Below are 23,340 nucleotides of genomic sequence, written 5' to 3' on the forward strand. Positions count from 1 at the left end.
TCGACATGTCCAAGGTTCTTCCGTCAAACGCGACATTTAAGAACAAAGAAAAGCCACAGGAGGTGCGCAAAGCGAACATACTGGCTGCAAGAGCCGTGGCAGATGCAATCAGAACTTCTTTGGGCCCAAAGGGTATGGACAAGATGATCAAGACCGGACGTGGCGAGGTGATCATCTCCAACGATGGCCACACGATTCTCAAACACATGGCTGTTTTGCATCCGGCGGCCAAAATGCTGGTCGATTTGTCAGGTGCACAGGACGTTGAAGCCGGAGACGGTACCACCTCAGTGGTTGTGATCACGGGTGCCCTGCTTGGAGCGGCAGAGAAGCTCCTGAACAAAGGGATCCACCCAACGATCATCTCAGAGGCATTCACCAAAGCGGCTGGACGGGGTGTGGAGATCCTGCTTGAGATGTCTCACAAAATCTCCTTGGACGACAGAGACGCGTTGATTCGGGCAGCCAACACGTCATTATCCTCGAAAATTGTTTCTCAGCACTCCTCCTTATTGGGTCCCTTGGCCGTCGATGCAGTCCTGAAGGTTGTTGGCCCTGAGGCCAAGAATGTGGATTTGAACGATATCAGATTGATTAAGAAGATCGGAGGCACTATTGATGACACAGAAACAGTGGAAGGCGTCGTTTTGACACAAAACGTTATCAAGAGCGCTGGCGGACCAACGAGAATGGAGAAGGCCAAGATCGGACTGATTCAGTTCCAGCTCTCTCCTCCAAAACCAGACATGGAAAACAATATCGTGGTTAATGATTACAGACAAATGGATAAAATACTGAAAGAGGAAAGGGCGTATCTGCTCAATATTTGCAAGAAAATCAAGAAGGCAAAGTGCAATGTGCTGTTGATCCAAAAGTCTATTCTTAGAGACGCTGTTAATGACCTTGCCTTGCACTTTCTGGCAAAGCTCAACATTTTGGTCGTGAAGGACATCGAGAGAGACGAAATCGAGTTCATCAGCAAGAGTCTGGGATGCAAGCCTATTGCAGATGTCGACTCATTTGTGGAGTCTCGTCTGGGGACCGCAGACCTGGTGGAGGAAGTCGAGTCTTCTGGCTCCAAGATCATCAAAATCACTGGCGTGAAGAACGTTACGCAGCCAACTGTTTCTGTCGTGTGTCGCGGTGCCAACAACCAAATTCTTGACGAGACAGAACGGTCGTTGCACGATGCTTTGTGTGTGGTTCGCTGTTTGGTGAAGGAAAGAGCATTGATTGCCGGAGGCGGTGCTCCAGAGATCGAGGTGTCGCGTACGTTACTCAAGGAGTCGAACCAGTTCTCCGGTGTCGAGCAGTTGTGTTTCCAGGAGTTTGCGCTGGCATTGGAAGTCATTCCAACGACACTAGCAGAGAACGCCGGAATGAACCCGATCGAGATCGTCACGGATCTCAGAAACAAACACGAGCTGGGCGAGAAGAACGCCGGAATCAGTGTGAGACGGTCTGGAGCTACCAACACCTTTGACGAGCACGTGCTCCAGCCTGTCCTTGTCAACACCAGTGCCATTACTCTTGCTGCAGAGACCGTGAAATCGATTCTGCGTATCGATGACATTTGCTTCAGTAGGTGAATATATAGGTAATTCAGTGTTGAGTATATATACTAGTTTTTGGCAATTCTGCGCACTGCGGTTTTGCTGAATATGTAGGACAACCCGCTCAGCACAGTGGTGGCAGCCACGAGGTATTCCAAACGGCCCGCACCCAGGTCTATAAGTGGACTCAGCATCAGGCCTCCCAGATATGCCATCTGGAGAGCGGTATTGATCTTGCTAATCGTTGTTGGGCGCACTTCGACTGTGATAAGCGAAAAGTCCCAGTACCGTCGAAATGTTCTTGGAGCAGGCAGCGATATGTATCGAATCACGATGCCGGCCAGTAGCAGCATTATGTCTCTGCCGAGTATAAGTGCTGCCAAATACAACGGCACCGCGCCAATGTGGGACAGACAGGCAGTACATATCACCATTAGTGCCTTATCTGCCATTGGATCAATAATGGAACCGACTTTCGATCGCCAGTTGTAACGCCTGGCAATGAAGCCGTCAACGAAATCTGTCACACAGGAATATGCAAAAAGACCCAGGGCCCACGTGGTGTGTCCAGAAACCACCAAATACCCGACCACGGGCGCAGCAACGAGTCTGGTGAAAGTCAACGCATTGGGGACGGTGTATAGACTTTCACGAATTTCGGACAGAGTAGGAATTGTGGTGTGCTTTTTGTCACACTTCGCTCGCACAAATATGCTAGCGGTTGCGCTGGGCGGGAACCCGAAAATTAACTTTCTGCCAATTGGGCCGCGCAAGGGGGCCAATTTGAAAGGTCTCCCAACAAGCGCAATATTTCCAATACCGGCCCTGATCAACATTTCTCAACAAAAAATATTTCCATGAACGTTCTTGTCTATAATGGCCCTGGAGCAGCTTCAGACAGTGTCAAGCATTGTCTCGACACGCTGAGGCTGCTGCTGTCTCCCTACTACGCAGTGGGACCCGTCGAGCCCAGAACCCTGCTTTCTCAGCCGTGGCAGGCCAAAACTGCCATGATCGTCATTCCTGGAGGTGCTGACTTGGCGGTGGGCTCCAATCTCAACGGTATGGGGAACCAAAAGATCCGCCAGTTCGTCTCAGGAGGGGGCAAGTATATTGGTTTTTGCTCGGGTGGCTACTACGGTTCTGCTCGTTGCGAGTTCGAGGTTGGAAATCCCGACATGGAAGTCAGTGGTGCCAGAGAGCTCAAGTTCTTCCCAGGAGTTGCTCGCGGTGCCTGTTTCAAGGGTTTCCAATACGGCACTGAAGAAGGAACTCGTCCTGTAAAGCTGAAGACGGACCTTGCATTGCAACAGCCCCTCTACAACTACTACAATGGGGGTGCCGTTTTCATTGATGCTGATAAGCACCCAAACACCCAAATCCTGGCAGAATACGAGGAACCCGTCGAGGTCGAGTGTCCAGGCCCCCAGGCTGCGGTGATCCTTTGCTCTGTTGGCCAGGGAAAGGTTCTGCTGACCGGCACCCACCCGGAGTACAATCCTACTCTGCTCGAGGCAGAGCCAGGAACTGATTTTGAAAAATCTATTAAGGTGCTGAAAGAAAACGATGTCGCAAGATTGGAGTTCATGCGCCATTGTCTCCGCAGCTTGGGTCTCAAAGTCAACAAGGAGTCGACTCGTCCATCATTGACACCTCTGGTGCTTGTCTCGAGGCAAAAGGAGCAGCTTGCCAAACTTGTGTACGACATGGAACACAAGCTGGGCTACGAATCTGAAAACATCATCGATCTTGGAAAAGACAAAATCCGCGTCCACAAGACTTTGGATAAATTCGAGCAGAGTGATCTATCTGACCCAGAAACTGCTATCAAAGATGTCTATATCTGCGACACAGCGCTCCCAAAGCCAGAATTAACACCGTACTTCAACACCCACCAGTATTTGAATGATCTCGAGGACGCGTATAAGGAGCTGGGATATTCCACTGTTGGAGAGCTAGGATCCACCATTCTCTACGGCGAGGTGCTGACCTCAAGTAGCTCTCTGATGATGTACAACACTCCCTTCATGCGTATCCTTCCTCACGGGTTCGCTATCATCGGTACCATGCAAGTGGCAGGTCGAGGACGGACAGGCAATGTCTGGGTGAATCCAAAGGGAGTTTTCGCCATGACATTGTTCTTGAGGATGCCGCTTTCCACGCCTGTGGTTCTACTCCAGTACCTCGTTAGCATGTCGATGGTCCAGGCCGTCCAAACATACGGTCCCGGCTATGAGAAAATTCCAGTTCGCCTGAAGTGGCCTAACGACGTCTACATTTTACGTCCTGATTGCTTGAACAAGACGGATCTCGATTCCTACACCAAAATAGGTGGTGTTCTCGTGGAGACGGCTGTTTATGAAAATCAGTTCCTCGTCGCCATCGGAACAGGCCTGAACCTTTTCAACCAGGGACCCACGACCTCTCTGAATATTGTGATCAGCGAGATGAATGAGACGCTTGGTACGAAACTCAAACCGATAGCAACAGAGAAGCTGACGGCCAAGTATCTCTCGATTCTCTACACTATGCTCGAGAGATTTAAAGTGGACGGAATGGAACCATTTATGGATCTGTACTACAAACAGTGGTTGCACACAGGCCAGAAAGTCACTCTCGACCATCCAGGAAGCCCCAAAGCAGTTATCACTGGAATCAGTAAAGAGTTTGGACTCCTGACGGCTAAAGAAGTGGACAGATACGGGAACTTCACCGGGAACACTTACGAACTGCAACCGGACGGAAATGGTTTCGATATGTTCAGAGGCCTAATTAGCAAAAAACTTTAGAAAATGTTACTGGCCTATTATTATATATAACCGTTCGACTTTATTATCTTTTTTACATATACACAACGCAAAGGCATAAAACGAAATCCTTAGTTTCGGTTGTTATTTGATGAGTATGTTGGAGATGTTGGAGAGTACTGTGGAGACGTTGGAGAGTATTGAGGAGACGTTGGGGAGTATTGTGGAGATGTAGGAGAATATTGAGGAGATGTTGGAGAATATTGAGGAGAGGTAGGAGAGTATTGAGGAGAGGTAGGAGAATATTGGGGTGATGTAGGTGAATATTGGGGTGATGTAGGAGAGTATTGTGGGGACGTCGGGGAGTATTGTGGGGATGTTGGAGAGTAAGATGGAGAGGTTGGAGAGTATTGTGGGGATGTTGGTGAATAGGAAGGTGAAGTTGGAGAATAGGAAGGTGAGGTTGGTGAGTAAGATGGGGAGGTCGGAGAATAGGATGGGGAGGTCGGCGAATAGGATGGGGACGTTGGAGAATAGGAAGGTGAGGTTGGAGAGTAGGATGGGGATGTTGGTGAGTAGGATGGGGATGTCGGAGAGTATGATGGGGAGGTTGGTGAATAAGATGGGGATGTTGGTGAGTATGATGGTGAGGTAGGAGAGTAGGAAGGTGAGGTAGGGGAGTAAGATGGGGATGTTGGAGCGTAGGACGGGGAGGTGGCACCATAGCTTGGAGAAGTTGGGGCAAATCCAGAAAAAGGTGAGGTAGGAGCATAAGAGCTCATACCACCATACTCTGTGAATCCTCCGCTACGGTCATCATTCACGCCCGATGTGATCATCGGAGAAAATGCAACCTTATCATCCTCCATCTCAGCATCAATAAAGTCATCCTTCAAATTGTCCTCCTCGTAAGGTGTAGCACCACCATCAACGTTCTTGGTTTGAAGAACATTGGATGCATGAACTGTGGCATCCGAGGGTAGCATAGACAATTTCTCCTCGTCTAAGTACACTTCAAAGGAGCCAGTTCCAAATGGTGCAAGCTGACCAAGAATCACATTTTGAGAAACACCTTCACAAGTATCAAGTTCAGCAGATGCACCTGCATCGAACAGAATTTCAACAGTCTCTTCGAAAGAACATCTCATGAGGGCTCCGGTATCGTTTCTGTTGAAACCGTGTCTCGAAATAGCAACCAAGTGACCTCTGTATGTCATCAAATCAACAAGCAATGCCAAATGTCTGTAGTTGACATAGGAACCATCGAACGCAATAACGTTCAAGATTTCCTTGTACAACGCACTTCTCGCGGCCTCAATACCCAGAACAAACAGAATTTCCACGAAGGAATTGGAGTAAGTTCTTGTGGTGTCAACACCCTCTACTGCCAAAACATCGGCAAGGTTGACACCATCAGTTTCCAGAACCCACTCTTCCTTTTTGGCGAAATCTCCCGTTTCATCGATATATGTTTTGTCATACTTCATCATGAAGACTCTTGATATACCACTGATACCTCTCAGAGAGATCGATTCGAGCATTTGAGCTTCGAGAGCTTTGAGGAGTCCATCCTCGGTCTCTTCCTCTTCTTCATCCAAAGCCTTTTCTTCACGAACAATTCTACATCTGATCACAAGTTTCTCGGCATTATCTTCCGACCAGATGACAAACAAATCATCACCAAAGTTATCCATGATTTGACCTGCAACTTGACTCATGGTCAACTGTTTATCTAACATCTTCGCTCTGTCGAGCTCCAATCTCAAAAGCCATGGAGATTGCTTGTGAATATTCTCCTCCACCTTCTCATCAGGGATGGCGAAGTAGGCTTCCACAGTGTCAATATCGTCATCAACAACAGTACTCCGTGGATCTGGATCATAGTAAATCTCGGTGGATGCAGTAACATTCTTCAGAGTCGTGTGTTCAATAGCGGATTGAATAGATTTTGCCTTTTCAATGTCCGATGCGTATTCTTCCTTCAGGTAAACCGTCAATGCAGGCGTCTTGACATTCTTAGCGACGTTAAGAATTTCCTTCAGTCTTGGGACTCCCAAAGTGACATTCTTGGACGAAACACCAGCATAATGGAAGGTATTCAACGTCATTTGGGTGGCAGGCTCACCAATGGATTGCGCGGCAATGACACCCACCATTTCACCTGGATTCACAAGCGATTTCAAGAACTGTTGCTCGATGGTTCCCAGAACCCACTCGAATGCGTCTTTATTGAGTCTAAATTCTTCGAGAACCCTTCTGGTTGCCAACCTGGAACGAACAAGGCACTGGAATAGCAAAGTGGCATTTTCTTGAGCTTCTGCCAAAATCTCACCCTTTCCACGAATAACTTTGAATTTCTTAGAAAGCTCCTGCACACCAACCACAATGTCCTTGATCGGCAAATCGCTTGCCTTTGTTTGATCGACATGGAAGATTTGCTGAGCGTTTTGAATGACTCTGCGAATATTCACCGGGAGTGGCCAGTTATTTTCACCCGTAGTGAAACATTTGGTTCTCAAATATTCCCTGTCAGCCAAAAGCTGCTCATATTCTTCGTCCAGATACTTCTGAAGCTCAATGTCACCAATGATCTCTGCGCCATATTCAATCAAGTCGGGACGAATCGAGGTCTCTGGACTCATCAAATCAACGCGGTACCTCTTCTCGAAGGCCTCCGTTGAGCCAGGTATGGTATCCACGGTCTGCTTCTCCACCTGAGTACCATCAAGACCATCTTCACCGTAAATGAACTGAATAACATCTCCCAAAGAATTTCTGGTCGTTCCATCATAATGAACCATAATATCTTCCAGTGCTTTCAGCAAACGACGTTGGATATAACCTGTTTCGGCAGTCTTCACAGCCGTATCAATCAAACCCTCTCTTCCTGCCATCGCGTGAAAGAAAAATTCTTGTGGCGTAAGACCTCTCAAATAAGAGTTTTCAACAAAACCTTTGGACTCGGCAGAATAATCATCCTTCGTGAAATGAGGCAAAGAACGATCTGCAAAACCAAAGTTGATACGCTTACCTTCCACAATCTGTTGACCGACACAGGCAGACATCTGGGAGATATTAATATAAGAACCTTTCGATCCGGCTGTGACCATCTGTTTCACGTTATTTGAGTCTTTCAAGGAGGTTTCTGCAGATTTACCGGCAGAGTCTCTTGCCTCATTCAGCAGTTTGGAAACTTTCTGTTCAAAAGACTCTCTAACGGTCATTCCGGGTTCGGCTTCCAACAGGTTTTTCTGTGCATCCATGATAACCTCCTGCACTTTTTCCTTGGCAATAGCGATAGTCTCCGTAATGGTCTTCATCGTCTCAGAGTCTGCAATGGCATCACCAATACCAATAGAGAATCCGTTATGAAGGAGCCAGTAGTTCACAACCTTCTGAATGTTTCCAAACAATTGTGCGCACACTTTAGGCCCCTTCTCACGCATAACGGTGTGAATAAGACCACCCGCACTCGATCCGACAGTGGCCTTATTGACCACACCGAACATGACTTCACCATTCACAATGAGCATTCCTGAGTCTTTAGGAGACAAGAGTGAGCCGTCCAGTCTCTGTAAGAAGATACCCTGAGGAATACACATCGAAAGCACCTGCTTCCCTGACCATAATGGTTTCGGTTTTAGAATTGCCGGCTGTGGAACAACACCGTCCCAATTAGGAATCCAAAAACACATGTTCATCACCTGGTCATATTCAATAAAGGTATCCCTCAAAGTCATCTTTCTAATACCACAAAGAGTATCTTGCACGATTCCCATGACAGGTTTGTTAGATTGGGGAGACACAATTTGCAGGGGAACCGCGCAAATCTGCTCGAGTTCTGCTCTAGTTTCGTAAGACTGCGGAACGTGCAGGTTCATCTCATCACCATCGAAATCGGCGTTATAAGGCGAGGTCACAGACAAATTCATTCTAAATGTGGAGTAGGGCATGACTTTCACTCGGTGAGCCATCATGGACATTTTATGCAAAGAGGGTTGACGGTTGAACAAGACGGGATCGTCATCCATCAAATGGCGCTCAACTTTCCACCCATATTGCAATTGAATATCGCCCGCCCTTTTGTTGTACCGAAGATCGATTCTATCCCCCGAATCTCTAATCACATACTTTGCTCCTGGATGCTCATTTGGTCCATTACGAACCAGCTCCGTGAGCTTTTGAATATTATATGGAGTGACAATTTCTGGGTAGGACAGAACTTTGGCAATAGATTTCGGAACACCGACTTGATCCAAATCCAGGTTTGGGTCACCAGAAATAACTGTTCTGGCAGAAAAGTCCACTCTTTTACCCATCAAGTTACCTCTGAGTCTACCTTCTTTACCCTTCAAACGAGCTCTGATAGATTTGATTGGTCTTCCGCTCTTTTGCAAAGCCTGCGGCTGACCAGCAATGTCATTGTCCATATAAGTAGCCACATGGTATTGTAATAGCGCTTCGAACTCGCTGATCACATGCTGAGGGGAACCATCCATTTCGAATCTTTGAACATTTATATTGGCCTTCAAAATATCGGCCAATTTATACGTCAAGTCATCTTCTGATCTCTTAGAATCGGTGAAGGCAACGGATGGTCTAACAGGAGGAGGAGGAACAGGAAGAACTGTAATAAGCATCCACTCCGGTCTTGCGTAATCTTCATTAAAACCGAGTTTATGGCAGTCTTCGGGAGAAATATGCTTGAAGATGTTGAGAACTTCTGCCGCGCTGATTTGCCTCCTTTCTGCCTGATCTCCATCATCATCACTGTTAGATTTTTTCCACGAACCCCAAAGTTTGAGACCATCTCTTCTGATAGTTGGTTGGCTGGCCCCACAGCCTCCCCGCAGATGTTGAGTACGTCCAGACTCGTCATCAATTGGTTGGTCCACCTCACACACCATCTTCGTTTTGCAAAGACTCCAAACGGCATTGAAACGCTTTTTAGGGTCTCTGATTTTAATAGCAGCCGCAAACTGCGGATTTGTGGCCTCGTCCAGCAAGATTTTACCACAGTTCATGCAAACACACTCGCAGACTTTCTTGATCCTAGACACAAAACCAATGTGAAACACAGGCTTGGCAAGCTCAATATGGCCAAAATGTCCAGGACACTCCTGCATGTCCTCCGAGCATGTCTGACATCTGAAGTTCCTATCTATTGAACCGAGTCGAGGATCGTTTAAGCCATTTTCCCTAGGTTTATTAGTGGTCGGATCCATAATCTCTGGATATTCTATTTTGGCAACAGAAATAGCCCGAATTTCCTCTGGCGACAACAAGCCAAACTGGACTTCTTGAACAGTGCGCAAAGGAGCGCTCGAATAAGGAAACTTACTCATTTTTATATGACGATGTTGTTTTTTGGTTTTATTAATATGTTTTTGTTGTGTTTTGAGTTAGCTAACGTATAATACAGGGTAGTGAAAAGAAAATGGACAAATACCACTAGTTCGTGTATTTGAAACCCACTGATTGTCCGTTGTTCAATTTCCTATCAAGATGGCGACCGGAAAATTGAAATTTTTTATTACTTGTATCTATTGCAACGATCAACTGAATGAGTGCAATATAGTGATTAAAGGCGATATGTTACCAATGTTCTGAATCCGCCGCTATTATAACCCAGTTGGCCCTAACGTTTTGCCAAAAGGAAGTAATAAAGTAGTAGGTTATGTTTTCAATTATTTTTTCCCTTTCGATGAAAAGTGGCGAACTTTCGAAAAATCCACGGGCTCACAACGCGCCCTTGCACCGACGTTAAAGTCATTATCCATTATTATCTATCTATTTATTTGAAGAACTTGCTATATGCAGCTCTCTCCTTGGCTAGTCTTTCTTTTAGGCTCTTCTTTGCATCCACAATAGCCTTCTTTATAGCCCCATCCTCTGGTGCAAGATTGCTTGCTTCCTCGAAATCAGCGATAGCATCCTCTTGGTTATGGCCAATCAGTTTTGCGCTTCCGCGACGGAAAAGAGCTTTAGCTTTGGATTGAACGTCAGCATTCTCCGCCTCGAATGCTTCAGTAGAATACTTGATACATTCTTGAACCTTTTTCAATTTCAATGCAGCTAGAGAAGCGTTCAAATAGCAGGAACATTTGAGTCTGTTCAGCTTCTCGATCTCTGATTCAGGCAAATCATCAGGGAAGTAGGATTCGAGATAAGAGACTGCTTTCTTGTACTTCTTGAAAGCGGTACTCATATCCCCTTCTTTGAAAAATTTGGTACCAATAGCCTTGATATCCTCAATAGCCTTGAAAACGGATTCAGGGTTGTTGATATCAACTGATTCCTCGTCCTCTAAAAACTCATCGTATGGATCACCCGTGCCATCGTCAAGTTTCAGTGGTTCGCCAGGCTTGAGTTCTCCGCATGCTTCGATCTTACATTCGAGTTGAGGTTTGTCACCAGAGTCTGTTTCTGTGTTTTCGATCATCCTAACCACAGATTTTCCTGCTATCACCTTACCAAACACCACATGCTTACCATCTAAATGCGGTGTTGGAACTGTAGTGATGAAGAATTGTGATCCGTTGGTGTTCTTTCCAGCATTGGCCATGGAAAGCAAGAATGGTTTGTCATGTTTCAGTTCGAAATTCTCGTCTTCGAACTTTTCGCCATATATTGACTTACCGCCCGTGCCATCAAAGTTTGTGAAATCTCCACCCTGGATCATGAAGCTTTTGATCACACGGTGGAAAATAGATCCCTTGTAACCAAAGCCTGGTTCTCCAGTAGCGAGTGCTCTGAAGTTCTCAGCCGTCTTCGGAACAATGTCATTGAAAAGCTCGAAGACAATACGACCTGCGGTTTCACCTCCGATAGAAACGTCGAAGTACACCTGGGAGCGGCTCATTTTCGTGTGAATGTAAAGAGTTGATTGGGACTATTTATTTTGAGGTCCCCAGTTTTTCTAGAAATTATTTTAGCTTCAAGGGCTGTGCAAATGCCATGCCGTGTCGCGCGACACCTTGGTTGTTGTGATGCGTTCACACTTTTCTTTGTTTGTTTAGCCAAAGCAAACGTTTCAAGCGAGTGTTTCCGGACTCATCAGATTTGCGAGCAAGCGCAGCCTTGAACCGACGCACTTTGGACGGAGTTATGAGCGGGCCTTCGGAATTTTCAGGTTTGGTCTTGAATAGCGATCTTCTCGACATTTTGTAGTTTTCGTCAAGATTGTATGCCGGTGGGGATAAGCGCAGCGGGTCTTCACCAATGGATTTGGGTCGTCTCATTTTGCGAATTGGCGTAAGCGGAGACGCGTTCGTATCGGGACACGGCACGACCGAAAGATTGTCCTTTTGAGCGATGGAGGAACGCGTTGTGCGACGCGGTGAGCTCCTATAAGAGTCGAAAAACTGCGTCACGTCGTCCTCAGAATCGCTTGCTATGAGTATTGATGTGAATGCGGAATTACCACTTGAGTTCCTTGCTTTTTTAGAAGGACTTGACGGTATCAAGTCTCCTGAGTTGCGACGTATTTTCTCACTCTTGGGGCTCCTATTGCGTTCCAACTCGATGAGACTATTCCACACTTCACCTTTGACTGTGGTGGAATCGCGCATGGATCGGAGGTGGCCAACATCCTGGACAATGTCCCCTGTCCTCATATCCAAAACATCACCCTGTTCGTCCTCGCCCAGCGAGGAATACTTTTGAATGATGTTGTGCCATACGCGCTTGACCTTCGCCAGAGATCGGACTCTCGCCGCTGCGAGGTCTTGCACTTCCTCCATATAAAATAAATAAAAGGGAAAAAAATAAAAAAAATCCCAAAATATTCTGATTACTATATACAGAGCTTCTTTATCTTATACGAGCTATGTTCATTTTGTATCCCAGCCTTCAGTATTGTTCACGGTTCTGGTTCTTTCGTTGTTCATGTTTGCTTCCCAGCATTTACGGAATGCTGCCATCTAGTTGTTAGTACTTTATCAGCGACACGTACCTCCTTCACACACTGTCTCCAATCATTTGTGTCAGCATGGCAAAGCTGCAATTTTAAGTTCTCCTCTGATTGTCAGCAATTGAAACGATTCGTACTTACCTGCGCAGCCAGTTTTGATAATCCGTTTGTCCCTGTAGTTAGTAGCACCAGATGGCATCCATACCATTCGTCTGGCTCGTCGTCGTCGAGCGGTCTTTGTTCGGGCTTCTCCATATTTGATCCTCAACGAAGTTTGAAAACTTTCCACTAGCCACAAGATCGATCGTGCGCCAACAAATAATCTCCAGGCGTGTGCGGATGAGTTGTTCGAAAAATTGTAAACACGATTTTAAGATCATCAAAAGCGAGGCCTCCTAACCGAATCTGAAATACACCCTCCATATTCGGCATTTCATCCTCTCAGACTCTACTTCACGCACTGCATTGTCACCCGCTATAATTTTCTGTACAATTGCCTCTAGACCCTGTTTATTTCACACTTCCAACTGATTTTGATCTCCAACCATGGTCAAATTGAGGGAAGTCGCCGAAACGGCAACTTTTGCCTGGTCATATGATTCAATGCCGTTGATAGCCACTGGAACATTGGCAGGTGCCATGGACGAAACATTCTCTTCGGAATCCGCATTGCAAATATGGGATGTTTTCAGCAAGGACGTACCATTGGCCAAATTCTCTCTTGACAACAAGTTCACTTCGCTGGCATGGAGCAAACCGTCTGAAAAGTACGAAAGAGGGCTTCTTGCTGGTGCCTTTGAGAATGGAAGTATCCAGCTTTGGAACTCTGGCTCTTTGCTTGACAATTCAGACCTTGCAGCAAGCTCAGTGGCTGAATATCAGAAACACACCGAATCTACTCTACAGGTGAAATTCAATCCCTTACAAGGCCACATCCTTGGTTCTTCTGGAACCAAGGGCGAAATTTTTATCTGGGATACAAACAAAGGGTCGTCGGTTTCGCCCGGACAGGCAATGTCGCCAATGGACAAAATTTCCTCGTTCTCGTGGAACAACAGCCAATCGCACATTTTTGCATCTGCGGGAAATACCAGCTACACATCGATTTGGGAACTCAAAGCCAAAAGAGAAGTGCTTCAACTGAGTTACTCTGGATCAAACTTGTCGGTGGTTGAATGGCACCCAACAGAGAGTACAAAACTTGTTACTGCCTCTGACTCCGACGGCGCCCCGGTTATTTTGACATGGGACCTTAGAAAACATACAACTCCTGAGCTGGTTTTGAAAGGACATAGAAAGGGTGTTTTGTCACTTGACTGGTGTAAACAGGATCCCAGCTTACTGCTTTCGAGTGGAAAAGACGATTCTACCATTTTGTGGAACCCTCTTACTGGCCAAAAACTTTGCGAATATCCATCGCTGCCTAACTGGGTTCATGAGACCAAGTTCGCTCCCCAACTTCCTGAAGTGTTTGCTAGTGCATCGTTAGACAAAAAAATACTAGTGCAGTCGTTGCAAGACACTTCACCACCTGTGTCTGCTAAAGTTAACTCTGCTAACGAGGATGACTTCTGGAACCAGCTGTCCTCTACTGACACTCAACAGCCTGTTTTTGAGGTGAAACAGGCCCCTACCTGGTTACAGAGACCAGTTTCTGCAACATTTGGTTTCGGAGGAAAGGTAGTTATTACCAAGAACGAACAGAAAGGATCGTATATCAAGATTTCCGAGTTCAAAGCAAGCAAAGCAGTCGAGGAAGCTGCCGAGAAGTTGGATTCCGCAATCCAAAATAGTGACTTTAAACAACTTTGTGAAGCAAGAGCCGAGGCAGCCGAGAAATACACAGGAAGCAATGACTGGATTGCCTTGCGTGATCTAATCGACAATGGAAAACTTTCTCTTATAAGAAAACTGGTTCCCGAAGAGAAGAATGACGAGGACAAAAGAACAGCTGACGAGACCTCTGTCGATGATGAGGATTTCTTTGCCTCGCTTGGAAAAGAAAAGAACATCGTGGCCGATTTTGTTCCAAGTGGCGAGTTTACATTGGCTAATGATGGATCATTTGAGGGCCAGACAGCAGAAAAACTACTGGCAGGAAAGAACGAAGAAGCTCTCGAGCAATGTATCGAAGACGACCACATACTGGAGGCGCTTGTTATTGCACTCAATGGCTCTGAAAGCATGAAAAAGAAGGTGAAAAATGCGTATTTCTCCAAGTACTCGTCCAAGTCAACATTGGCTAGAGTGCTGTACAGTGTGTCGAACGGAAACGTCGGAGACATTGTTCAAAACGCAGACATTTCTTCTTGGAAGGCGATAGCAAGTTCTGTTTTGGCTCATTCTGAAGGAAAACCAGAGTTCAGCGATAATTTTGTCAAGTTGGGAGATAGACTCTTAGCGTCCAAGAGCCCAGATGCCCGAGACAATGCTATCGCATGCTACATTGCCGGTGACGCATTAGATAAAGTTTCGGCTTTCTGGGTCTCCGAGTTGGAAGATCTGGAGTCTTTCTTCTTGAAGCTAAAGGATGATACAAGCACTCCGGCAGATGCTCGTTTCAAAGCTTTAGAGGAAACCATTGAGAAAGTTTTGGCATACCAATCCACCAATCTTGCCACAATCCGCTCCTCGCCAGAAAGCCTGGAAGGTTTGGGTTATGCCTACAGAGAATACGCCGAGGCTCTTGTAAACAACGGACACTTTGATTTGGCCTGCAAGATTTTGGGAAAAATACCAGACACTGTACCTGGCATGAAGCTGGAGAAGGAGCGTATTTCAAAGTCTCTCAGCAAAAAGCAAAACGCCGTTAAACCAAAGGCATATGGCGGCATTTCACAAGCATCTCCTTATGCTGCTCCTCAAGCACAAGGGTACACCCCTGGTACACCCGCTGTTCCAGCGAATGGTACTGGTGTCAGTCCGCACACCAACCCAGCCAGCCAGGCTACACCATTCAATCCATATAGTGCTGCCGCATCGCGTTCTGGATCGGTTGCAACTCCAGTTCCCTCTAAGGTGCCCGCAGCGGCGCCAGCGGGTCTGGCAACTAATCCATACGCACCAAGAACAGCACTAGACTCACTGAAACTGCAAAAGTCTCCACAGCCCGGACATCCGTCTCTGGCATCATCCATGACTCCACCACCTCCTCCTAAGACGACCATTAGAAAAGACGTTGGAGGCTGGAATGACTTGCCTAGTACTCTGAGCTCGCAACCGGCCAGGAAGACTTCTGTTCCGTCCGTTCCTTCAGCATACAACTTCCATGCCATGCAGGAACAGAACAACACGCCTCCTATCTCGAGAACCCCGTCTCAGCAATTTGGAGTGCCACCTCCTCCTCGTACTCTGAGCAGTACCTCGGTGACCAAGACCACTCCACCACCCCCTGCAAGCAACGTGCATCAGCCTCCTAGATCCAATAAATACGGACCAGCGAGCTCTGCCGTGCAATCACCTCAGCTAGCAGGAAAGGCCGAGCTATCTACCCCATCAAGTGGCAGAAATACTCCTTTTAACCCATACGCACCCAAAGTGAACAACCAGGCTGCGGAACCTGCTAAAATTCCTCAGGCTTCTCCTAAGATTTACGCAGGACTACCTGCAGTTGCTTCCCCTGGTATGAGTGCTGCTATGCCCCCACCCCCAAGGAACCCATATGCTCCAAAGCAGACAGAGGTTGCGGCTCCGGCTCCAGGAATTCCGTCTGCCGCCAGCAACATAATCCCACCCCCGGTGACCAACATCATCCCTCCTGCTGCCGGTCAGACTGTGCCTTCGGCTTACAGCCACACAGAATCCGTGCCGCCACCTCCACCTTCACTCAAAGCACAAACCCCGGCAGCGTCTCCAGCACCACCAGCACCACCAGCGCCCAAATACCCTCCGGGAGATAGATCACATATTCCTGAGTCGGCGCAGCCTATCTACCAGGTCTTGACGAGTGAGCTGGAGAAGCTGAAAACCAAAATTCCAGACAAATTTTCTAAGCATCTGGCTGACTCCGAAAAGAGAATCAATATTCTGTTCGATCATCTGAATAACGAGGACTTGCTGAGCCAGCAAACGATCCAAGAGCTAGTGTCACTATGTGAGGCCATGGCCAAATCCGATTACGCGACGGCAGCAGCCTTGCAAAATCAAATAGCCCTGGAGCACGTTGGCGAGTGCGGTGACTGGATGGTGGGTGTGAGACGTCTGGTGACTATGGCTGAAGCGGTGAATCAGTAACTGATGTGCCGCAGCAGTGTTTGGTCGCGATTTCTCTTTTGAGGAATAGTATAAAAAAAAGCGCGCCGCCGCAGCGCCGCAGAGCGTCTTTTTTTAATATATAGTCAGTCGAACGACTGTTTTGAGATTTTATCACTGATAGCATGGAAGCAACTAAGATCCGGTATATCAAGGATAACATATACATTCCTCCAGAAGAGAATAAGGCCCCGCCTCGCCTTCCACCATCCCACCCGTCTCTTATACTCGCCGACCACGTCTCAGATCTGACGCGCAGCTCAAAGTGCGGTTGCCAGGGGAAAGTCTGTATTGCCAAAACGGCCAGCTGGATATATACACCTGAAGGCGAGATAAAAGACGTGGGAAGGACGCGCGATGTGGCCTCTACAGAGAGTACTTTGTTCAAAAACCTTATACACGATAGTAACGGTAGGCAGCTGTAATGTGATCCATCAAAAGGTGCAGGGATGTATGGCTATGTAATTTAATATTATTGCTTATTTAATAATTAATTGCATGAAGTTTGGGCAAGATCTTGCAGAGCACCGGGTGCCTGAGTGGCAATCTCAGTACCTGGATTACAAAAAGGGGAAGAAGAAGCTCAAGAAGCTTAGCAAGAAACCAAGCATATTGAAAAGCTCTCTGACGCAAGGCAGAAACAATGCATCTGAACATCGAGATCAGGGCACATGGGCAGAGTCTCCATCCTCTGATGCGCAAAAGCCTGTTTATAGTAGCGCTCTCCATACTGAAGATCCAGGAATTGAGCGTTTGCAGTCCTTCAAATTGCCCTCTCCAGCTTTGCTTCCCTCAGACCGCAAATCATCTTCTCCAGAGACGCTTCCTCGTAAAGTTAGCGATACCACTCCGTTGTTATCCAGTGATGACCCAAAACTTAGCACAGGTAGTATAAAGGAATCACCGAAACTTGCAGGACAAATTTCGAGGCACCAATCGACGGTATCGCGTTTCATTGTGAACCTCAAGAGAGTTCACTCACTCAATACAAGTCCTGCTACTGGTACCGAAATGGAGGGATTGGCACGGTCTGCTCGCGAGGATTTCATTGGGTGGGTCAATTCGGAGTTTGATAAAGTTGAGAGGTTCTATAGGGAACGGGAGGATGCATGCTTGGACCGGTTTCTTGTTTTGCAGGATCAAGTTGTTCAACTCAACCAGCAGAAACAAAGATCAACCCACAAGCTTTCCAGACTCCGTGACCTGCGTAAAAAACGCAAAGGCCCTGATAACAACGTGGTGTCCACAGTATCGTCAGTTCCGATCGAAGGACGCCATTCGTCAGATACTAGCACGATGCACTCTTACGAGGAATCGTCTGATGAGGAGGGTGCTATGACTCGTGCCATACATAGCAATTTCTGGTTTGTTGCTTACTTGACCAAACGCAAATTCAGAATAATCAACAAATTTGACACTCCTTCCCTTCCAAAGTTCGAATGGCTCAGAGAAAATGGGTCCGCTGAAAAGCAGTATTATGACGAAGACAGAGAACAGGTTTACGACAACAGGCGCGATTATAGACGACGCCAATCCGCACAGCCGGCAATACCATACTATTCAGCAAGAAAGACACTCAAAAAGGCTATTTATGAGCTTTACCGTTCAATGGAGCTCCTCAAATCGTACAAAGTGTTGAACCGTACCGCTTTCCGCAAGCTCATCAAGAAATATGACAAGGCAACAGATGACAACATTCTTCCAATATACATGCGCAAGGTCGACAGCTCTTATTTTGTCACTTCCGACCTCTTAGACAATCTGATGGCAAAGATAGAAACAATATTTACGGATGTCTTTGAAAATGGGAACCGCAAGGTGGCTTTGACAAAATTGCGATCCAACGAAGCTGAGAAACAGTACTACATCTCCACGTTCTCAGGGTCTTTCTTGCTTGGGTTTGCCATACCTGTATTCGCTTACACTATTTATTTGGCATTGCATAAGATGAAGATAGGTGAACTACCAGAAGGAAGGTTTTTGTTGCAGATCTGGGGTGGCTTCTTTTTTTGCTGCCTGATGGGCCTGTTGTTTTCCATTAACTGCTACGTTTGGAGTATTTACAAAGTGAACTATAAATTCATATTTGAGTTCAATCCAAGAGATGCTCTGGACTACCGTCAGTTTTTTGCTATGTCATCTGTCTTCTTCTTTCTCGGATGCGTTTTAGCCTGGTTCAGTTTTGAGAATTTCTGGAGCAATACATTTGATGGCAGGAATTGGCCCTGGATCTATCTTGGAGTCTGTGCACTCATTCTTGTGTGCCCATTCGACATCCTGTTTTTGAATTCTCGCACATGGCTACTATCCTCATTTTTCAGACTTATCCTTTCAGGACTCTACCCGGTGGAATTTAGAGACTTTTTTCTTGGAGACGTTTTGTGCTCCCTAACGTACTCGATTTCCAATTTGTCGATGTTTTTCTGCTTGTACGCCACTCACTGGCAAGGGTGCTTGGACGGTTCTGGAACGACAAAGTGCGGCTCTTCAAGATCAAGATTGCTTGGGTTTTTGTCAACTTTGCCTAGCATTTGGAGATTTTTACAGTGCTTCAGGAGATACGCGGATACTGGCGAGTGGTTCCCTCATTTAGCCAACATGGCGAAATATACCGGCTCAATTCTCTACTACATGTCCCTGAGTCTGTATCGTATCGAGACCGTGACCAAGTACAGAGCATTATTGATCACGTTCGCGACAATCAATTCCGTTTACTCGTCCATGTGGGATATCTTCATGGACTGGTCACTTTTACAATTTGACTCGCACAATTATCTACTCAGAGATCATTTGATCTTTGAGAACAAATGGTATTATTATACGGCCATGGTGACGGATGTTATTCTGCGTTTTCAGTGGATCTTCTATGCTTTCTTCAAGACACAGATCCAACAGTCAGCAGTGACTAGTTTTTTCATTGCTCTGGCAGAGATCATTAGACGTTTTATCTGGATATTCTTCAGAATGGAAAATGAGCATGCCACAAACGTTCATCTTGCTAGGGCATCGAGGGAATTGCCGCTGCCGTATCCTATTATTGTTAGAAAGGCCACAGCTCCTAGCGAACCGACGGCTGCAGAAGCAGAACGCGTAGATGAAGCTGCCGCAGAATCTCTTCGCAGAAACACTGTTATCGGCCAAATCTCCAGAATGCTCAATAGCGCGCACATCAAAGATTTCCAGAGAAGGAAGACATCCAAACAATGGAAAGATGAGGACGACAGCGATGATGAGGATGCACAGTGAGGAGTTTATGTCTGTTGCACTTTGGCGTAGTTTGGCGGTCTCAGTTTCCTATTGATGGCTTTGGCTGCCCAAATAGGAAGCAACGATATGGCCAAAATTGAGGAAGTCTGCCAGAGGAACGAGACGCTTTTAACATAATTCATATCGTAGTAATCGGACAAGAAAGGGATAGACCCGATGTAGATCGCCAAAGTAATGATCTCGCTGAACATCATCACTTTGTTCCATTTATTGATTTCAATAGCAACCATGGCCAGCTCATTCAGCACTAAAGCAGTGAAACTGACAGCCACCATTTTGGTGAACACATCTGTGCTCAGTCCAACATATGTTTGAGAAGACCCTTGGATCACTACTCCCTGGTACAGGGACACAAACACCCAAACGAAGAAGGTGCGATATGACAGCGAGCGTCCAGCGGTCAGCTCTTTATAGAGCTCCGGGTACAACGACACCAAATTCTCACTCACATCAGAGTCTAAAACCAAAGAGAAAACCGGAGCCATGGTGTAGCAGGTGGCATACCCAACCATGAGAAATCCTTGGTAGAGTGCAAGAGGCTCGAACGAGGAGCTGATGGAATAAACTGCCTGACAAACAGAAATGATGAGTCCTCTGTGAATCACAAATTGTGCCAGCTTCGCACTGCGCTTGTACGAGTTTCTGCCATGCCAAAGGAGTAGCTTTGTCAGGTGGCAGAATTGAGTCACTGAGAAGTCAGCAGCTAGTGATGCCTGTTTTCCCTCCTTTCCAACAATTCCGACACCCACATCGGCACACTGGATCATACTAACGTCGTTGCCTCCATCACCAATACAGCAGACTCTTTTCTTGGTGGCATCGCGAATCAGCAAAGCCACATCGGCCTTTTGCTGAGGCGAGCAACGACAGGCTACCACAGCCGGTAGATGGACAACGATGTCGAAAAATTCCTGCTTGAAATATGTCAAATACACGCCAAGTGATTCTCCGTCGATCAATAAGCATGCATCTTTGTTTGTGCGAAGATATTCGATTTGTTGAAGAGCGTATTCAGGGCGGCTGAGCTTAGTTATGGTGTGGATGTACTGTCCTCTGGAAATTAGCTTTGCGCTCACAGCAACACAACGGGCAGTCTCGACCTTGTCACCCGTGAGCATCCAGATCTTGACACCAGCGTTTCTCAAAAGCTCAATCGAGGCCTTGACATCCTTCTGCAATTTATCTTCCACGCCTGTGAGTCCAAGCAATTCCAGGTCACGTTCCAAGTACTGTGCAAGAACTTTAGACATAGCCTGGTCTCTATTCAACATAGACAAGCTTGCGTCTTCGTATTTAGCCTTGAATTCCTCGTAGACATTCGTGGTGAGTCGTTTACGAGCAATGACTAGAGTCCGCAAGCCCTCACGTGCCATGTTTCCCGTTTCTTCTTCCAGCCAGTCATTCTGCTGCACAATCTTCGTCATCACGGTGTCTGCGCCCTTTTCCAAAAACCAGAGCTCCTCTCGGTTTTTATCATGCACAATGATCCCCATCCGTTTAGTCTCTGAACTGAATGGGAATACTTGAAGGATATCATAATCGAACGTTTTGTTGGTGGCCTCGTGCAAAATGGAGAGGCTTGTGCGGTCACGTTTCACCAGAGATAGTCCGACGCTCTTTGTGTACTTGACAATGGCAATCTCATCGGGAGAGGCAGCCTGGTAGTCAAGCTCTCCGTCTTCATATGTAGGAGTGACATTGTGACAAATTGCGAGGGTGGTAATCAGGTCTCTGATTCTTGAGCCAAGATCCCTTCTCGATGTTTTGGCGTGCTCGTTTGCGTTGCGAACATAATCTGCAACCAAATCCATACTGTCTCCCGCGTAGGAGACTGTTCCCAAGTGCAGCTTTTTCAGCTCCATATCATTTTGGGTCAAAGTACCTGTCTTGTCGCTCAACAAATATTCAATGCGCCCAAGATCCTCCGGAATGGTGCTAGTACGAACCACAGTTTCTGGAATTGACTTGTCGTGCTCGATTTGGTATGCATACACAGATTTTCCCAGATCAAGATTCACTCTTAGCGACACCGGAATAATTGTGGAAAACAGGATCAAGAAGCGCATCACGTCCACATACCAGTCGCTTGCAAAACCTTGACAAGCAACCAATACAAAGGACAATATAAACACGCACGCACACAGAATCTTGGACAAATTATTGATCTCCAATTCAAGTAGGCCAGTTTTGACGCCAGCAACAGAAGTATTCATCGATTGACGTGTATCTTTGCCGGTGTACACAACAAAACCTATGGCCGTTCCAGACGCAAGAACAGTGTTTGCCCACATTGTGTTGTCAATGTTTAATGCCGAGGTGTGGTCGCCAAACGTGAGCTTGCCCAAAAACGAGTGGATGTGTTTTGACGGTGGAGATGCGGTAACCTTGATAAGCTCCAGATCGTCTTCAGAGAGATTCTGAGTCAAGGGACATGCGATTCTCAACTTCCAATCGGTTTCACCGTCCAGCTGATCTGTTTTGATGAAGGATTCCCCATTAGATTCAGACGATTGGAGAAGGATCATATCTGCGGGCACTCTTCTGTCCTTGTAGAGCTTGACCAGATCTCCGCATTTGAGATTTTTGGCAGGGACTTTTTTCATGGATCCGAGCACCTCGTAAAGCTCATTATTTTGCTCCATATCTCGGCGACGTCTTTGTATGTCGTCAATGGCTTCCTTCAACATCGTCACAGCCAACACAAATGCTAACGGAACAATATAAGAAGATAAATAGCCGATTCGGAGCGCGGGAATAGCCTGCGAGAGCGCAACGAGCAGGAAATACAGGTTGAAAAAGAATTTGAACTGCTCATAAAGGATCATTGGGAAGAACGAGAATGCATTGTATTTGGCATTCGAAACCGCGTTGGAAGAGTATCCGCCGTCCATATGCGGTATGATAGTGCGTTCGTCGCCAAGATTGATGCTGTTGGTGGTCGAATCTTCCGAGGGCAGATGGATGCCCTTTTTCTTATTCCCGGATCCTAGGACGAGTCGGTTGGATGAATGAATCAGTGACTGGACTCCTTTGCTCCAGATGGTTCTCGAGTCTGCTTTAGAAGAAGGGCGGGAGCTGTGAGGATCAGAATTGGAGTCATTGGATGGGATCAACGGGATATCGCCGTCGTCAAGTCCGTAACCATATGAGTGCGTATTCATTTTATTCAGGCTTTTGAGCGAATATGCGTCTGTATTATCTGTTGCTTGGTGGACACTTTTGTCTATAAAGGGGTTCAAATCGATGTTTTCTAATGCAACATTCAACGTGTCCTCAAAGTCCTTGTCCAGCGTGTACTGGTTCAAACTTTGTTGTCTTGATTGATGGCGTGCTGAGCTGGGACCAGATGTGGTAGCTTCTGTTCTGCCGCTTGGAATCCTAGTTTTGGCAAAATCAATAATTGAATTAGTCCTAGACGTATCTCCAGAGTTAGGGATGCTCATCGAACTCCAGAGAGATTAATTCCGAAAGCTTATGGTTTTGTAAAAGAACTTCTAATTGAGAGTATGATTATCAAATAGAGGTTGCGTATCTTTATCAGAGAGCCTCTCGGCGTATGGTCATGCTTCAGTTCGCTGTCGCAAACAAACTTGGTGTAAATCTGGCTAAT

At 46.6% G+C, this 23,340-nt stretch overlaps 9 protein-coding genes across 9 annotated transcripts; 4 read left to right on the forward strand and 5 right to left on the reverse strand.

Annotated features, from left to right (window-relative positions):
* Positions 1 to 5: 5 nt before the first annotated feature.
* KL928_004038 (uncharacterized protein) lies at positions 6 to 1,589 on the forward strand (the record flags this gene model as incomplete). Its single annotated transcript, XM_043204692.1, has 1 exon — positions 6 to 1,589. The coding sequence occupies one exon, from the start codon at positions 6 to 8 to the stop codon at positions 1,587 to 1,589; it is 1,584 nt and encodes a 527-aa protein (XP_043058732.1).
* A 32-nt stretch (positions 1,590 to 1,621) lies between these two features.
* KL928_004039 (uncharacterized protein) lies at positions 1,622 to 2,389 on the reverse strand (the record flags this gene model as incomplete). The annotated part of the gene is made up of 1 exon (XM_043204693.1): positions 1,622 to 2,389. The coding sequence occupies one exon, from the start codon at positions 2,387 to 2,389 to the stop codon at positions 1,622 to 1,624; it is 768 nt and encodes a 255-aa protein (XP_043058733.1).
* Positions 2,390 to 2,563: 174 nt separating this feature from the next.
* On the forward strand, positions 2,564 to 4,342 carry KL928_004040 (uncharacterized protein; the record flags this gene model as incomplete). Its single annotated transcript, XM_043204695.1, has 1 exon — positions 2,564 to 4,342. The coding sequence occupies one exon, from the start codon at positions 2,564 to 2,566 to the stop codon at positions 4,340 to 4,342; it is 1,779 nt and encodes a 592-aa protein (XP_043058734.1).
* Positions 4,343 to 4,431: 89 nt separating this feature from the next.
* Positions 4,432 to 9,645, reverse strand: KL928_004041 (DNA-directed RNA polymerase II subunit RPB1; the record flags this gene model as incomplete). Its single annotated transcript, XM_043204696.1, has 1 exon — positions 4,432 to 9,645. The coding sequence occupies one exon, from the start codon at positions 9,643 to 9,645 to the stop codon at positions 4,432 to 4,434; it is 5,214 nt and encodes a 1,737-aa protein (XP_043058735.1).
* A 449-nt stretch (positions 9,646 to 10,094) lies between these two features.
* Positions 10,095 to 11,162, reverse strand: KL928_004042 (uncharacterized protein; the record flags this gene model as incomplete). The annotated part of the gene is made up of 1 exon (XM_043204697.1): positions 10,095 to 11,162. One exon carries the CDS (start codon positions 11,160 to 11,162, stop codon positions 10,095 to 10,097), a length of 1,068 nt encoding a protein of 355 aa, XP_043058736.1.
* A 133-nt stretch (positions 11,163 to 11,295) lies between these two features.
* KL928_004043 (uncharacterized protein) lies at positions 11,296 to 12,467 on the reverse strand (the record flags this gene model as incomplete). The annotated part of the gene is made up of 2 exons (XM_043204698.1): positions 11,296 to 11,985; positions 12,354 to 12,467. 2 exons carry the CDS (start codon positions 12,465 to 12,467, stop codon positions 11,296 to 11,298), a joined length of 804 nt encoding a protein of 267 aa, XP_043058737.1.
* Positions 12,468 to 12,758: 291 nt separating this feature from the next.
* Positions 12,759 to 16,445, forward strand: KL928_004044 (uncharacterized protein; the record flags this gene model as incomplete). Its single annotated transcript, XM_043204699.1, has 1 exon — positions 12,759 to 16,445. One exon carries the CDS (start codon positions 12,759 to 12,761, stop codon positions 16,443 to 16,445), a length of 3,687 nt encoding a protein of 1,228 aa, XP_043058738.1.
* A 516-nt stretch (positions 16,446 to 16,961) lies between these two features.
* KL928_004045 (uncharacterized protein) lies at positions 16,962 to 19,709 on the forward strand (the record flags this gene model as incomplete). Its single annotated transcript, XM_043204700.1, has 1 exon — positions 16,962 to 19,709. The coding sequence occupies one exon, from the start codon at positions 16,962 to 16,964 to the stop codon at positions 19,707 to 19,709; it is 2,748 nt and encodes a 915-aa protein (XP_043058739.1).
* Positions 19,710 to 19,714: 5 nt separating this feature from the next.
* KL928_004046 (uncharacterized protein) lies at positions 19,715 to 23,173 on the reverse strand (the record flags this gene model as incomplete). Its single annotated transcript, XM_043204701.1, has 1 exon — positions 19,715 to 23,173. One exon carries the CDS (start codon positions 23,171 to 23,173, stop codon positions 19,715 to 19,717), a length of 3,459 nt encoding a protein of 1,152 aa, XP_043058740.1.
* Between the last annotated feature and the right edge of the window lie 167 nt (positions 23,174 to 23,340).

This window comes from Ogataea angusta, assembly GCF_019207475.1.
Source record: "Ogataea angusta isolate 61-244 chromosome Unknown 61-244_NODE_8_length_553539_cov_90.782090, whole genome shotgun sequence".
Classification (NCBI taxonomy): Eukaryota; Fungi; Ascomycota; class Pichiomycetes; order Pichiales; family Pichiaceae; genus Ogataea; species Ogataea angusta.